The following is a 17,254-nucleotide window of genomic DNA, read 5'->3' as shown; positions in this document are numbered from 1 at the left end:
GTGAATGATATTGTCAATTTATCAGATAAATGTCTTTCAGATGATACATTGTCTGTACTCACAAAGGGAATGAGTTTTTGTCCAAAAAGCATTGGTGATATATGTGATGCAAAAATAGATTTGTATAAATTTATAAGGAAATTAAAAATTAACAAACATTTTGAAATACTAGGATGTGAAAATAAAAATCTGCAACCTTATCAAAGGGTCTTTGCCTCTAGCGAACATACAATGCAAGATGTTATAGATACCAGACTATTACTTTCCCTCACCGATTGTGAGGATGAGGTAACAACAGCAGAAATGGTGATGCGGGATCTTGATATCCAATGACTGCGGTATTACCAGTAGACTGAAAGACAAATCGAAATGGACACCACACCTATTCTCAGGGAACAACATAGACATTTTTCATAAATTAGTTACTGCGGACTTAGATAGACACCTTGACAAAAAACAAATACGGGACAGGACCAATAAAGACAATTTGACACCGGGTGAACGCAAGGTACTGAGGGAACTCATGCTTGACAAGAATGTTACCATTAAAGAAGCTGATAAAGGGGGAAACATAGTAGTTATGCGCAGCAGCGACTATGAAAATGACATATTATCACAACTCAATGATCAACAATGCTATGAACACCTTTCTAACAATCCGATGTGGGCATTAAAAGATCACATCAACAGACATCTGAGACAATGGCATGGGCAGGGGCTATTGGATGACAAGGAACTCTCATACTTGAGGGTGGACAGACCAAGATACCCGTGTCTATATACCCTACCAAAGATACACAAAGACTTGCCTTTCCCGCCAGGTAGACCCATCATATGAGGGAACGAAGGACCCACAGAGAGAATCTCAGAATATGTCGATACATTTTTGCAACCATTGGTTAAAAACTTGCCGTCTTACATACGCGACACAAAACATATTCTGGGTATTTTGGCAGACCTCCATTGGGAAAAAGACATGACACTAGTCACTCTGGATGTGACTGCCTTATACACGAGACGTGGGCCTAGGGGCGATTAGAAACATTCTCAACACCAGGTCAGCAAGCACATGGAACCACACGGAAATGGTGATTGAAATGATCGAGCTGATACTTGATAACAATGTTTTCCTCTTCAAGGAGAATTGGTATCGACAGAAGCAGGGAGTGGCCATGGGATCCAGAATCTCTCCCTCGTACACGATCCTTTTCATGGGTTGGTTCGAGGAGTTGAGGATCTGGGGTCCCATGGGATCAGAGTGTAATGATTCCATTCTGTACTGGGGCAGGTATATAGATGACTGTCTCATGATCTGGACTGGCACAACACACAAACTAATACATTTCTTTTCTTACCTTAATGTTAATGATTACAACATTAAATTTACTTTTGAACACAGTACCAGCAAAGTATCATTCTTGGATGTAGAATTATACATTAAGGATAATGCAATTGAGAGCAGACTTTTTCGCAAGAAAACAGCTTGCAACGTGGTTTTACACTCATCTAGTGCACATCCTGCGCATCAAATAAGGGCGATCCCATATGGTGAACTCATTAGAGCAAGGCGTAATTGCAGTTGCGAACCTGAATATGAAGAGTGCAAAAAGAGTATGCTAGCTCGTTTCCAGAACAGGGGCTATAAGAAGGACATACTAGTGAAAGCAGAACAAAGGATATGCAAGGTCCCAAGGCGAGACACACTGAAGGAAGGTGGATTGGCGAAACCTAAGGGGGACAAAGTAAGAGTAATCACTGGTTTCAACAACCTGTCAGCAACATTGATGCACAGTCTTAAAAAACACTGGCATTTACTTAGGGCAGACAGAACCCTCAGTAACCACATCACAGACAAACCCATCATAACATACAGACCGGGCGTGTCTCTGAGGAACATGCTGAGCCCAAGTTACCCCAGGCCAGAAAGAAAAGAGACATGGATGACGCAACGAACCAAGGGCTTCCATGGATGCAACAATTGCAGTGCCTGCAAATGGGCATGCAACCATATAACAGAATTTGCGGGACCCGGTGACATAACATACAAAATAGATTCCAATATCAACTGTCTTACAAAGTTTGTTGTCTACATAATAGAGTGTAGATGTAAAAGAAGATATGTTGGTAGTACGATCAGGACTCTGCGTGAAAGAATGGGGGAGCACATAAGAGCAGTGAAGCAGGGTGATGTTAAATATCCAATTGCTGCACACGTAACACAATGCCCCGCACAGACCATACACAAACGTTTCGATTTCTTCGGTATCGAACATACTCACAGACATCCAAGAGGAGGCAACAGGGAGCTGGCACTTCGCAGACGTGAGGCACTTTGGATCCTCAGACTGCGTAGTACTGAACTAGGACTCAATGTTGACCATGAGCTTCATTACTTTCTGGGCGATTAAGTGCATATTGTTGCCACACTCTGTGCACTATTACATTGTCATGATCATAATGTTGACTAGCAAACAATCACTTCACAATGTACACATTCAATGTAATTTGTATTATGTTGCTTACAGACTAAGAGACATATGTCGCTATTTGACGAAAATATTTGATGGTTTTTCTCGTTAGCCTGTTGTTTACAATTTCCTTTTCTATATCTTTAATTTCTATTTATCCCTTGAGATGGAAGACTTAGAATACTTTGGTTTTACCTGAGCACGGTTATATATAACTATAGCCACTTAAATACAATAGAGGTGTGCACCTGCTATCTCAGGCTACACCCTATATCTCACTCACATTTCTAACGCTTTAATAATTATATTCTCTTATAGGACCTAATCACCCAATAACTTGTCTATAAGTGAGGACTATGAGGATTAATAATTTATGACCATTACGAACAGGAATAGAACGAATTGTACTTTGGATTTATTTAATGAAATCCATTGTTTATATTTTCATAGCTTTATGTATACTCCTATCCTTTGATAATATCGGTGTACCATTCAAATATGGCCACAACTCTGTCGATTTCAGGGCCATTTCGTTTCTGGGTGCTTAGATCTATTTCCGTCTTTTATGTTTACACCATGCACGTCGCGAGCGACATGCATATACAAGACTGCTCGCTACTTGCCTCGTATTCCGTACTCGGATCGAAACGAGAGGCGACGGTTCAGAATTACGGACCACAACAGATCGGTAAGAGGAGGCCGGTGGTTGTATTAGATGTAATCAGTATACCAAATAGTCCCTAGTATTTAGGGTTTACTATTGTTTTCCGACATTCAGGTTTATAAATATTAATGGGCACGAGTATGGTTTACGATAACAACACGTTTTTAACTTACCAGTGATAGCCAACATTAGACCTCAGCTTAGTCATGAGTGTCTGAGGCACTGGGTAATATTTGACTGATACGCCAATGAGTAGGAGCTGCTGGATAATAGAATGATCAAAGGTGTCACTTTCACCATTGATACTGCTATTAGTACATACGCGAAACGTCTATAAGTGGGAACGGCCTGTGAGAAAAAAGATTGGAGTTATTTTTTGATACTGTTATGCTTGATATAGGGAGCTGTCTACGATGAATATACCGTTTCATGAGTCTCCTTGGAACTATAGACTTAGCAGGAATTGGCTCCTTTCTATGCAGTTTTGATCACGAGCAGACACGAGTAATGTTATGCAGAAATCAGCTACACTGATTGTCACCAGATCTCTCTTGAGAATGTGGTCCTTTTGCTAACCTTCGGCTCACTTCCTTTTCAGGAGGAGTATTTTTGAATATTGGGACATATTTGGATCCCTGTGACTGGATTATCACGAACATCGCCTTCACTCTAGAACCCCCATATGCGGGTTGGAATTATCACCGTAAATAAAGTAGGTAACATTACCTCCCTATTGGTCAGACTATGGTTACCACTTATTAGAGTAGCCAGCTCACCAAAGGTTCTGATATTTGTTACAGATCCAACTAAAGAAGAACATAGGTATCTATATGGTTACAACCTTTATAAGAACACACCGTCTTTTTCGTTTCATCTGCACATTGGGTATATAATGCGGAGGCACTTTCACGTCACGCTAGGCCACTTTTATTCTCCATTCGGCTTTTAAACTGGGTTCATACGTGATATTTTTAGGTCTCGCCTTGCTATCGCGTAAGCGATCGCGAAGCGAGACTATAGAGAGCGGGTTTGAAAAGTGCTCCCAAAAAGCGGATTGCATGGCTAGCACGCGCACAATCACGCGCATCGTGCCGCCATGCAATCCGCCTTTTGGGAGCACTTCAAAGGGTCCGCTCCCCCGCCCCCAAGCGCGCGCTCGCCACGCTCCGCCGGGCTTGTTAAAAGTAGGGGCACGCCGTGCCCTTCCGATCCCGCCCACTTCTACCACTGTGTCAGTGTAACAGTGTCCGGGTCAGCGGCGGCAGTGGTTGTGATTTTCAGGAGACTCGGGTTCATGAGGCATGCTTGACTTCTGCGGTCCCGTAGAAACCCAGCTCTGAGTCTGCAGAAATAGGGAACCAGACGAGTGCCAGACCCAAAATGCTGCAGGAGAGCTTCCGTCGAAGCTTATGGCGGCCGGACGCGGCTCCCAAACAACAGCTGCACAGGACAGCTGAACGCGGCTCGACAGCGGCCGCACCACCAAGCAGACAAACAACACTAACATCCCAGCAATCTCTGTGCCGACAACGTTAGCACCTCGAAACTGAACCGAGGCATAACTAATCACTGTTACGCCCGATTTACTATGAATGTATCGCTGTCGACGGTTCCTGTGCTTTAAAGGGCAGTGACGCGAACCTGAACTCAAACGTTCTAATGCGTAGTGTTACACCGCCATCTTTAGAAGGTAGGACATAGATGTCACGGAATAAGCGAATAACTCGAGTGCTTCTTTCTCCTTTCCAGTTAACCTGCAAGGAACGCCTTGTTTTTAATTATGAAGCGCGATGCACGCTTTCAGTTTTACATTGTAAAAGTATCTGAGGCATTCCGCGTTCCAACTCACATTCTATTCAAAGATGGCCGTGAGCTTTGCTGCCTCTTAATCACGCACCCGCCGTTTGCAGCTCCCTGTGTTTGTGCGCATGCTTAATATCAAAAGCATGCACACTAGGTTTGCGTCGTCCCGAGCCTCAGGGTGCAAACAATTAAGACATGCCTCCCACAGAAGAGCAGCTCTGGAGTATCACAGCGGCTCTGCTTGCAGAGGTACCACTTTTTTAGATCCCGGACCACCTCCTCCAATTACGGTTTCTTTTTTAAAATGAAAAGTGTTTCTCAGGGCGGAGGTGGGCTATGTGAGAATTTCTCTTCTTCAACTGTCTAAGGCATTTTCCCATTCTCTTGTTGCCCAGTAAATAAATACCGATATGTCGCGCATCTGCAATGCGTGCTTGTTTTTATTAAACTTAAAGCGCGAGGCGCGCGTGCGGCAAATGCTTGTTTGAAGCACTGCACTCGTGCTTTTGGCGGCATCCACCTTGCGGGAGCGAGCAGCGGCGCGGCCGTGTTAATTACAAACAAATGGCCGCTGCTTGCTCCCGCAAGGTTTTCGTTAATTGTTTCTTTCTCACGTGCGGGCGCCCTTTCTCGCATTTTTACCAATGGCGGCCGCATGTGTACTTTTCAAAATCCACGGCTCGCCTGACATGCACCTCTGATGAAACTTGTTAATTTACAAAAAATATATATATTTTTTTAAGCGTGGCACGCTTTAACAATAGAGGCCGTGCACCTTGCTTTTCTTCAGCGTAAGCAGGGGGTGGGACCGGTCCCTTGCCGCAGCTTTTGGAGGAGTTCTCAAAACACATCCTAGGACGCCGCTCCCTGCTGCCTTCCAGGGCAGCAACACTGCCTCACAGCCCCGCCAGCGCCGCAACTGCTCGACATGGTGTCACCATGCACACTCCACCTATACCCCCAGCTCCGGTTTCAACATTCTGGGAGCCACAAACTGTTCAAGTTTTAAACTTAGTTTGCAGGCGGAATTCGCTTCTTACCCCGAGCGTGCATCCTGGCTAGGTCTCGCTATTTGATTAAAAGGTAGGCAAGTTTTGTGCGTGTCTGCCTCTCTGCGGGTCTGTAATTCTGTCTGCCTGTGCATCTGCGTGTCTCTGTGAGATTGTGAATGAGTGTGTGTGGTTTGCGAGCTTGTGCGGCTGCCTCTCTGCATGTGTGTCTGGCTGTGTAACTGCCAAACGGTCCTTTCAGAGCACAGCCGCGGAACCTCATTTTTTTTTTTTTGCTTGCTCGTTCTTCACTTCCTCCCTTTAAAAGCGAAGTATAAAATTGCTCTCCTCCAAAATAATCCTGTTGCTTTTTGCAGCCTTGTTCATGCTTTCTATAAGACACTGTGGGAGCGAAGACACGCCAGCTCGATTCACAAGGAACGTGAATCTCTATACCCACCAAGATGCATTTAGGCAGCTACCACTAGATGCGTTTTGTCATTAACATACATAGACTGCCAGGCGAACGCACGTACATTGCATACATACAAGGCAGCAGAGAGCACGAGTTAGGCTTCAGGATAAAAACAAGCATTTGCAATGCAACAGGCCTCGCATTTACGCGAGTGTGAGCTATTTACATTGTAAATGACAATGCCTTTTATTTATGTTTTGGTTTTTGTAACATAAATAAAACGCATTGTCATTTTCAATGCCAATAGCTCCAACTTGGGTAAATGCGAGACCTATTGCATTGCAAATGCTTGTTTCTATCTGCACCTTGGACGGGCCTAACATCCGCATTCACTATTTAGAATTGGTGACGCGTCTTCCATCCTTTGGGTTCCATTGGTAACTTTTTTACCTTCCATAAAATACTTGATATCTTCACCACACATCTTTCTTGTGCATGTGTGCACATACCTCATCTTATTAATTTTTGGGTTGTTTCAGTAACCTTACTGATTATGAACGTGTACATCCGGATTCAAATTAGGTGTTACATTGCTTGTTTTTTTTTTGTTTTGTTTTATGTACAGCCTTGATAAAGTCGCGGGTGTAATACCCTGTGTGTTGAAACACGTGTTGGCTGTTGGATGAACAAAGGAATAAAAGAAAGAAAATCTCAAGAATCATCGCACTTTGCTTTACTTGATGCTCACAGCGTGCTAATTTAATCAATATAACTTTTGTTTACGTGTGCTGGGGATATTATTTGTTTACTGGAGATACCTGTTGGGCTAGTTGTCCCTCAGCGACCCTCAGTATTAAAAGAGAGTCAATCCCCCAACTTAAAACGCGCCACGGGGCGCGTTTGCACAGTGGTGAAGGAAGGGGGCGTGGCCTGAAGTGACATGTCTGCAAACACACTCTGTGGCGCGGTTTAAGTTGGGGAATTAATTCCTCCTCAATCCTGAGGGTCCCTGGGGGCCAACCAGCCTACCAGGTACCTCCAGTAAGCGCCACGGAGCTGTGTTGCAGAGTGTTGTAAAAAGGGGCGTGGCCTCTGAACACCTCTCTGCAACACAGCTCTCTGGCGCATACTCGAGGTACCAGTACATTTTGGGGAGCGGGGCTGCGTGGCCCCCCTAACGGGCCACTAATAGCCCCAGGGACCCCATCCCCCGGGGCTGGCTCTCTCCGTTGGGGACTGTGGGGGGGTCCCCAATCCCCACACGGTCCCGCCTGCTCCCCGCGCCCTTCAGGAGCCGGCATTTCTTTTCCACATGAGGAGCTGCTAAGATGCAGCTTCCCGTGTGGAAAAGCAATTTGGTTTGAATTTGAAAGAGAGCAGGTTTTCCTGCTCTCTCTTTCAAAATTCAAACCAAGTTTGCTATGGCAGGGCGGGAGCCACAAACTAGCAAACCACAGTGTCCCGGTTGGGGCACTGCAGGACTCGGCCCTGGGGGGTGGCGGTCCCCAGGACCACGACAAGGCTCCAGTAGGGAGACTGCGCCGTCCCCTCCCACAATTTACAAAGCCCCGGGGGTGGTGGTCCCCGGAGCTGGGGGCCATCACGCACCCCCCAATTTACATATTTAGAGCCCTGGGAGGTGGCGGTCCCCCCACACAGGTTATTTTTGCTTTCTAAAAAATCCCTGGGGCTTTGAGGGGTCTTAGAGCCCCCCCCAACATTACATTACTTACCCCCGGGGGGTGGCGGTCTGCGGGGGGCCGTGTGCCCCCCGCTACTATTAATGGTTTGCCCGGGGGGTGGCGGTCCCCGGGGAAGTGTGGGGGGGGTTTGGGGCCCCCCACACTTTTTTTTTATTAGCATGCCCCCGGGTCTCTGAACCAAGGGCTACCTTTTTGCCAAATTTGGTGTTATTCCGTTCAGCAGTCCAAGCTGTAGCTGCGACTAAAGGTTCCTATGGAAAATTGCATGGGGAAAACACGTTTTGGGACCCCCCTTTTTTCTCGGCCCCCGCTTGACGAATCACCCCGAGACTTTCAGGATAGGGGCGGACCGGAGCTGGCCAAACGTTTGGAAAATTTTGCGAAGATTCGTCAACCGGCGCCAAATTTATTGGGAATAACATGTTGCGGATGGAAAATAGGTCCTAACTATAACTATCTACTGGCGACCGCCAGTAGATAATTAAGTTGATATAAGAAGTTTTGAGGATAATAAAGTAAATAGGTTTATATTTTCATGGTTTTATGTTTTCTTTTCAGAATTTGTTATGTTGAGTTTTTTTATGCTTAATAAGGGGGGTGTTTTTTGTTTACAGAATAACAGTCCTAGGGTAGTGAGATTTTCGCGGATCCCGAAGCGGGAAAAGATGGGAAGTTTTCTTTGCAGGATTGCATTTAAAAGAGGCTGAGTGTTCTATGCAGGAGACATTTATTGACTTGATAATTTCAGTTCTGGATTGTTATGGTTGAAGTTCTTTAAGGGGCTCCTCAGGAGTGGCAAATAAAAGATTATGCATAATGTTCACCTCCGCGTCTTGAATGAAATCCTGATTCTCTAGTCCTGTTAATCTGAGAATCGACATTCTATGCCACCTATTCCCAACAACTGGTTCCCAGGTTAAAGACAATACGTCAAGAAGGCAAGATCATTACCTCCCACCACAGTGTAATCCCTAATAACTTCACTGCCTAAACCAAGCAGGGACCACACTAACCTCTCCTCCTATAGACCACTTTCTCTATTAAACACGGAATACAAAATACTCAAAAAATATTATCCAGCCGCCTCCTTCCTTTATTGCCAAAGCTAATTCATACAGACCAATGTGGGTTTGTGCTAGCACAAAATATCCTTAAATATACAGAGACTGTGTAACGTAATGGCATGCCCAGAGGCACTGGTTGGAGCGGGGTGCTTTTCACTGGATAGCTGCCAAGCCTATGATACGCTGGATTGGGAATACATATTAACCACATTAGAGATTCGGGATTCCTCCCAAATTTATACAATGGATCAAATTACCATATCGTTCCCCCAACAGCCCGACTACGCACTGAGTTTTATATATCACCAATGTATCAGAAAGAAAGGGACACGAGGCAGAGTTGCCCTCTCTCGCCAAAGCTGTAAGTATTCTAGCCGCTTGCACATAGACTCCACGCCGACTTTACAAATTGGGGTATCACTTGTAATAATACACCACATGCACTGTCATTATATGCAGACAACATCATACTTTACTCCAAAGACCTTCGTGACAATTTACACACTGTCGCACAAACCTTCGCTCAGTTTGAACTGCATTCCCTTTTAGTAAGGAACTGAACATGCAAACAATCCCCTTTGGTGAGCAAGGTATAACAGTTGCCCCCAATACTTTCCGTTACTTGGGAATACAAATATATAGGCATCCACAAGATCTAATTGAAGGAAATATTCAAAAAGCAATAGGTTCCTTGCGTATGCAAGTTGCTTTTTGGACGTCCCTTCCCCTATCGATTGCCGGTCGCCTAGTAATCGCTAAAATACTGATGCTTTCGCGGATCCTTTATTTCTTTACAAATCTACCTACGGTAATCCCAAGATCAATTTTTAAAGCATTAAACACACTATTGATCGACTCAATATGGGACACAGGCTGCTGTCTCCTCAGTATGACTAATTTACAGCTTCCTTCGGATGCCGGGGGAAGGGGGGCTCCTGACTTCCATGCCTATTGCCTGTCAGGACAGTTACAATGGCTCTCATATTGGGTGGCGGGTCGGAATCTGTATGAGATAATTTATATGCCCCAGATGATTGACCAGGGTACACTACACAAATTGCTATGTCCAGGTGCTACAATCAAACCGGCGGCACCACCGCTATTTAAGACTGCACTCACTGGAAAAAAGCAATGAAATACACTGCACACACTCCCACGTATGCTCGTAATATACCACTTTTTGGCATACCTACTGCTACGGGTACTCTTACAAAACGTAGACTCAATCCTTGGACACAGACGGGGGTGTCTGAAATAGAGGCTCTGTTTAGTGATGGAGGCTACTAACACACGTAGATTTCATGCATGAGCAAGGAACCTCAGGAGCGCTTTTCCTGGTGTACGTCAACCTGGTATCAAATAACACTGGGCGCCTCAAGGCATGGAGCCTGCCACATATGAACTAGTATATTTACTATACTTGATGGGAACTGGAAGACACTTGATCGTGGTACTGAGATGTTCGTACTCACCTACCATCACCACTAGTCCAGGTATGTCACAGCTGGGAAAAGACATAAACAGGTCACTCTCAGATAAGGAATGGAAGACATTACTGGAATACCCCAAACGAGTATCTCGCAATACACGTTTTAAATTTATACAATACATGAAAACACAGCGAGCTTACCTGACACCGCGCAAATTACACTCCATATTCCCCAACACTTTGGCAACTTGCCCCATATGGCCTAAGCAGGATGGAGATCTAATCCACATGATTTGGACCTGCACCGGTTTGCAAAATGTATGGAGCTTAGTCATAACAACCAAGGTGGTGGGAGAAACAAATTGGCACACAGCATAAGCTTGCATATTGGGACTCCATCAATGGAAGAAGGGACAGGAAATCTAGATTAGATTTGCAGACTTGGCTCAAATCCTAGCTAAACAATGCATTCCCTGGAGGTGGAAATCAGCTACCCCCCCAGGATAATGTCATGGAAAGAGGAAATTGAGCACTGGGAACTAGCAGAGAACAGCGCAATTCGTAGGGAAGAACATAGAGGAAAAAACCTATAGCTATCAGCTGGGATTTACTTCTAGAATCATCAAGCTTCAGACGCATTCAATACTTAAAGATAACCTAATTAGATGGCACCAGTCCTAGATCACCATACACACAATCCCTCCACTAGCCATACCCTAGCCATCTGATCTCTCACACCCTTTCAGCAAGTAAGGAAATAGGCAAGCCGGGAGTCCAGATTATTCAGACACTAAAGCCTCTGCTCCAAGTCTCCAAACACATCGAAATCCATACTTCAATACATTATTATAAATATTTAGACCAAATAGACCATACTGTCCGCCAAAGGCCATGCAACCATCGATGCACTCGTCAGCAGGAGGAAGGGGAGTTTACTAGTTGTTAATGTTTTAATACACATATTTTCCTTCTCTTTTTTGCATACTTTTATAATCGCCTGGTCAATGCCGGCCACCCACAATATGGGCTGACTCTACTTCCATTGTTCCCTGCAGACTGTATAAGACATGTAATCCACAAAGTAAGCGAAATATACAAAAAAAAGTCTGCTGATCTGATCAATTAATGTATATGTAACTGACTTTATTGCCCCTATCTGAAAAGACCAATAAAATATTTTGGGAAAAAATGGGGAATAATCCAAACATGTGATATATGTAGGATACCTATGTTGAGAAAACTGTACCTGTAGGTAAATAACCTTTTCATTTATTTTTACAAGGGGGGTTGTAAATTGCTGATAAGTCGACTAAAAGCATTTATGGCAGGTGAAGATGTTTCATGTAGGATTCAGGGTTTTCATTCCAACTACCCTATACTCTGAGACGGTGATGTTTTTTTTTGGGTGTAGGGGCCAAATAGGGATTCCCTTGTGTTGTAGTTGAACCCTATACTCATTCACACCAGTTGCACAGTATTTGTGAGAATTGTAAAGTGAGTAATGCTACTTGATATTTGTAGTTTATTAATTGCTATATAATTTTATTGCAGATGTCTTGTTTGCATGACAAAGAACATTTCGAGATATGGCAGAGACATTAAGCCTTTACCTCCAAATATAAAAGACAAACTGATAAAGTTGATGAGCATTCAGGGACATATTAATGATTCAAATATCAGCCAGGTAAGCGAAATGATTTATCGTGTGCTCAAAAAGTTGATCTTATTTCATACTGCAGGATGCATTGTAGAAAAGAAGTAACTGGAGAGGGTGACAAGTGGTAGAAAGCAGATGTAATGACGTAAGAAAGTGTCCTCCTATTGTGTGCGTTGCCCCTATTCAGCTGGTTATTCATTTTGTTCTAGATCTGGAAGTTAAATTATTTGGGTCTGATTTAGACCCCGGTGGCCTGCTTTCTGTCATGGTGGAGAAGATCATCTCCTACGCCACCCTGGCCGGAGTGCCGCCGACCATTGCTGGCCATGCGATGATCTCTCTGCCTTCTCAAGAGCTGCTGCTACAGCAGTGCCTGTGAAAGCACTGAAAGTTTGGTGTGGGGCCACCGTCTTGTAAGCATCTACGTATCAAATTTGACAGTTTGTTTCTGGAAAAAAAATGGCCCCCAAATCTGGAAGTTTTCTATTAGGGTGCGGAGAGTCTTATATTCTGTTTCTGATGCCATGTTACCTGGAGCGGACAGACAGGGAAAAAAAGGAGATCAAACCGTCCCCCTCTAAATAGGTTGGCTGGGCGGTTTGATGCCCTTTCTTCAACACCACCTATTCCATTAGGCCATAGAAGTAAGTTTTAGAGTGATAAAGCCAGCAGGGCCGCTCACTGCAGAAAACTGACTGTCCTCCAGACTCAAGCTAGAGTGGTAGAACCAATGGTGTTTTAGACAGGATACTTCTTGTTTGTGAGTGAGTACCCTGTCCAACAAGCTATAAATTAGTCCTGTAATTTTTCTTCTTTTTCTCAAATTTCCATTTCCAGAATTGTGATTCTCCTCATAAGTATGATAAGAGAATCTGGATTTCATTAAAGACACGGAGGCTAACATTATGCATATTTCTTTTAATGCTACTCCAAGTAACCATGTAGAAGCAATACATCTCAAAGTGAAAATATCTTGAATAGAATCTTCTATGCATGTAGAATAGTCTGCTTCTTTCAAATGCAAGGTACTAAGGTAAGTCTTTTCTGTATAACATTTTTCTTAATTTCTTTACTTTGTTTCCTTTTATTTTTTATTTTTTTGCATTCCAAACTGGAAGAATGATGAGGATTTGATGGATAGAACAATGAAACTTGGATGAAGGGAATATGGAGAATAATTCTTCGAAGCATCTTCTTGCGGATATAGCAGTATAGAAGAATTAACTCTGTTGAGTTATCTGAAATAATAGAGTATTAGTGTTCTATTATCATGCAACCTAGGAGAGGTGCGATGTCAAAAGCAAGAAGTTACATTAGAAATTTGTCCTCATCATTTTTTAAATTTTTTATTAAACAATCCTTTAAAAAGAAGGTTGTACGAAGACTTTAAACAGTACATTCAAAATATGTTATATGAAACATTCAACAACATATCAAATAAAACTTGTATCAGAAAATTATCCATTTATTATTCAGTATCTTATTTTCCATTCCTGGGAGGGAAAGGGTGGGATAATGTTAGCCTCCATGTCTTTAATGAAATCCAGATTCTCTTGTCACATTTATTAGAAGAATTGCAATTTCATTGCAAGACCGGAGGCTACCATTATGCATGTTCGTAGTTAAGTAAGACTGCATCTGAAATATGTTCAGTAGGTTTACAATAGTGGTTAGCAAAGGTGCTAGCATTAGATCAATCCGCTGCTTTAAGGAGGTCGTCTAGATTAACCACTTTCCAAAAGAATTCGCTAGCCATAGCACCCCTTATTGAGTGTGCTTGAAACCTTTTAAGGTCAACGCCAGTTGTTTGCATTGCATATTTAACCCATCTTGCTATAGAAGCTGGTATAATGGGTTTGACAAAGGAGATAACTCATTGGTTAACACCATGCGCACAATGTTCGCTCATTCTTGCATCGTATTCTTTCATACAATCAACTACACAGAGTTTTTTGCATGCATTAAACCTTGGGTAGAAAATTGTATCTGACATAGTCTCAGTTCTTTTAATAATCTCGAAATTGACACAAAAGGCGTCATACGTTCTGTTAGTTATTTCCAGTGCTTTAACGTCTGATACTTTGCGGCAGGAGGCTAGGCAGAGTAGAGAGGATAGCTTTATGGACTGTCTCTTCCTATGAAGGAATCTGTTCTCAGGCCAGTTAGAGAAAAGGTCAAAAAATAATTTAACATCCCAGGGTGTTAAGTATTTAGGTTTGGGTGGTCTCCTTAGTCTGATGCTTTTCATAATTCTGCATATTATGGCATTTTTCCCTGTGGTCTTGCCATTTAGTAGAGTGTGGCCTGCCGAAGTAGCCGATCTGTAGCAATTAATTGATCTGTAAGTAAGCCCTCTCTCAAATTGTTCTACTAAGAAGTTGGCTACGTGTACGATAGGAGCCTCCACAGAATCCACTTCCTCCTCAGGCACCAACTTAGCCAAGTTCTCCAGATCCTATTGTATCTATCATGGGTTCCAGGAGCCCATGACTTGTGGAGGAGTATTGTAGCCTGTCTCGAAAGGTTTGTGATTTCATTAGATTTCCTGACACTTTCCAGGCAAGAAGGTTCAAAGTCCCTGGCTGGACAACAGGATGTTCCCATCCGTCTATGTCTCTTAAAAGGCCTTCCGAGGCTGGGAGTAGAAAGGGAATTTCACAGGCTAAGTCCAAGCTTGTCGGAAACCATGGCTGGGAAGGCCAGAAGGGGGTTACTAGGATTTAAGAGCATTGTTCCTGTCTCACTTTCCGGAGGACTCTCTGGATCATTGCAAAGGGGGGGAAGGCGTATGCTCAAATTGTTGTCCAAGGTTGGAGAAAGGCATTGACTGCTTGAGCACCTGGGTCTGACATCCAGCTGTAAATTTTCTGCAGTTGGAATGTCAAGCTGCTTGCGAATTGATCTACTTCTAGAGGGCCCCAGAACAGATCTAGGGCACTGAATGCATTCACATTGAGTTTCCAGTCGCTGTGGTCTAGAAGGAATCTCGAATTCCAGTCCACGGTGATGATGTTTTTTCCCTGTAAGTATTCTGCTTTTAGGGCTATCTGGTGTTCTAGACAGAACATCCAAAGTTGTTTAACTAGATTAGATAGGTCTGAGGATTTTGTGTCCCCTAAGCAATTTGTGTATGCCACAGCTGATGCGTTCATCAGAGCGTAAAACCCAGCGGTTAATTCTAGGAAATGTATGTGGTGTGAGCTCTCTGTATAGGACCATAAACCTCCTGTGTTCTGATTCTGTAAACACGCACCCCAGCCATTAAGTCTCGCAACATTCTGGGGAGTTTCCAAAAATGGCTTTGCCTTTCCATGCATCTCGATTTTTTAGCTACCAGATCAGTTCTGATTTGGCTTTGTGGTCTATGGATATCTGGTCTCCATACCATAGACCGGCAGGGAGGGCCTTCGCCTATACCCTCTGAAGGGCTCGATAATGCAAAGAAACCAAAAAAATTGCTTGGATGGAGGAAGATATGAGGCCAAGATTCTGGCTAATTATTTCACGGATAAGACTTCCCTTTTTAATACCAGTCGAAAATCTTTTCGTATTTTCATGATCTTCTTTTGGGGAAGAAGTAACAGAGATTTTATTGTGTCTAGCGTGAATCTCAAGAATTTCAGAGACTTTAAGGGAGTCATAATAGATTTTCTCAATTTATTATGAAGCCTAGGCTCTCTATGATATTTACTGCTGTATTTATGTCTTGAAGGATTTGAGAGTGGTTTTTTGACATAATGAGAATGTCGTTGAGACAGACAATCAGTCGTATCCCTCTTTCTCCCAAGAGGATGCTGTAGCCCTCATTACCTTAGTATAGCACCAGGGAGCAGAGGATAGCCCGAAGTAGAGAGCCTGGAATCGGAATAGACGGTTGTTCCATGTAAATTGGAGGTAAGGTTGGGATTCTAATGACATGGTGGTTGTGAAGTAGGCATCTTTTAAGCCTAGTTTCACTAGCCAGTCCTTCTCTAGAAGCATGTCCCTGAGGAGGTGGATACCCTCCATTTTCAAGTGTCTGTATGTATTTGGTCAGTTCTCCCAGGTTTATGACTGGCTCCAACCCTTGTCTTTTTTTCTCTACCAGAAACAGATTGCTTACAAATTTCATACCTTCCCAGGGTACTTCTATAATTGCTCCTTTCTCTATCATAGACATTACCTCTTCCTCTACTATTTTCTGTTGTTCTGTAGTTAGTGTTAACGTTTCTTGTAAGTGAGGGTTGTGTAGGTGTTTTTGAAAATTCTATTTTGAACCCTTGAATGGTTTCTTAAAATCCAGGGGTCTTGAGTAACTGTTTTCCATGTCTGTAAAAGAATCTGTGTCGACCTCCCACTTTTCCCACCCAAAAAGAAGAATGAGGTGTGTTGGTACTCACTTGGGAAGTTACTGGAGTTTGTCTTCACGCTCTGAATCCTCTAGAGCGATAGGGTCTTCCTCTTTGGGGGTAGAATGGTGGGGGGGATATAAGTTTGGTAAGATCGACTGATTCCTCGTTCTCTGTAGGAGGGTCTTTGGTAAGTACGGCCGGTACGACGACCCCTTCTGCCGCCCCTGGCAAAAACACTAGGGTTAAATACTCGCCCATGCTGTTTTGAGCCTTGTTTAGGGCTGTGAAGGTTGCAATATATTTGCCTAGACTCTTAATCATGTACTCGCCAAAAAAAGGAGTCATTTGAGGTTAGCTGTGAGGGTTCTTTGTGAGGAATGTCACTTAGTTTGGGATTAATCTTGGTCAGGACCACTCTTCTCCTCTCTGGATTTATTCCTGCATTATCATTCCTCAGTAGGATCAGGGTTCTTTGACTCCATTCTCTTAGTCGTTCTAGGTTTAAAGGGGTACCGTTAATGTGGCTCTCTTCAGTCATATCAATTATTCTGCATAGAGGTTCTAAAATATGAAGCATGCAATCTTGGCAGGCCTTCAGTGACCTCTCCATGCCCTTCCTGGGGTCTCTACCCAGTTTGAATAGAAACTTTTAGTCCTGGGTCAAGATTAGGCGTGAGACATACTTTTTCTTGGATCACTGGTCTGGGCCATTCAGCCCTTAGGATGTTTTG

At 43.5% G+C, this 17,254-nt stretch overlaps 1 protein-coding gene across 10 annotated transcripts in view; it reads left to right on the top strand.

The window, feature by feature from the left end:
* AMN1 (antagonist of mitotic exit network 1 homolog) overlaps positions 1-17,254 on the top strand; it is a 716,979-nt gene that overhangs the window by 230,275 nt on the left and 469,450 nt on the right. For all 10 annotated transcript variants that reach the window (XM_085652369.1, XM_085652373.1, XM_085652379.1 and 7 more), the window contains one exon: positions 12,087-12,219. In XM_085652369.1, coding sequence (XP_085508495.1) covers positions 12,087-12,219 — 133 coding nt within the window. The remainder of the gene's footprint in view (positions 1-12,086; positions 12,220-17,254) is intronic.

Source organism: Triturus cristatus, chromosome 4_1 (genome assembly GCF_964204655.1).
Source record: "Triturus cristatus chromosome 4_1, aTriCri1.1, whole genome shotgun sequence".
In the NCBI taxonomy this organism is placed as follows: Eukaryota; Metazoa; Chordata; class Amphibia; order Caudata; family Salamandridae; genus Triturus; species Triturus cristatus.
This window is presented reverse-complemented; position numbering and strand designations above follow the sequence as displayed.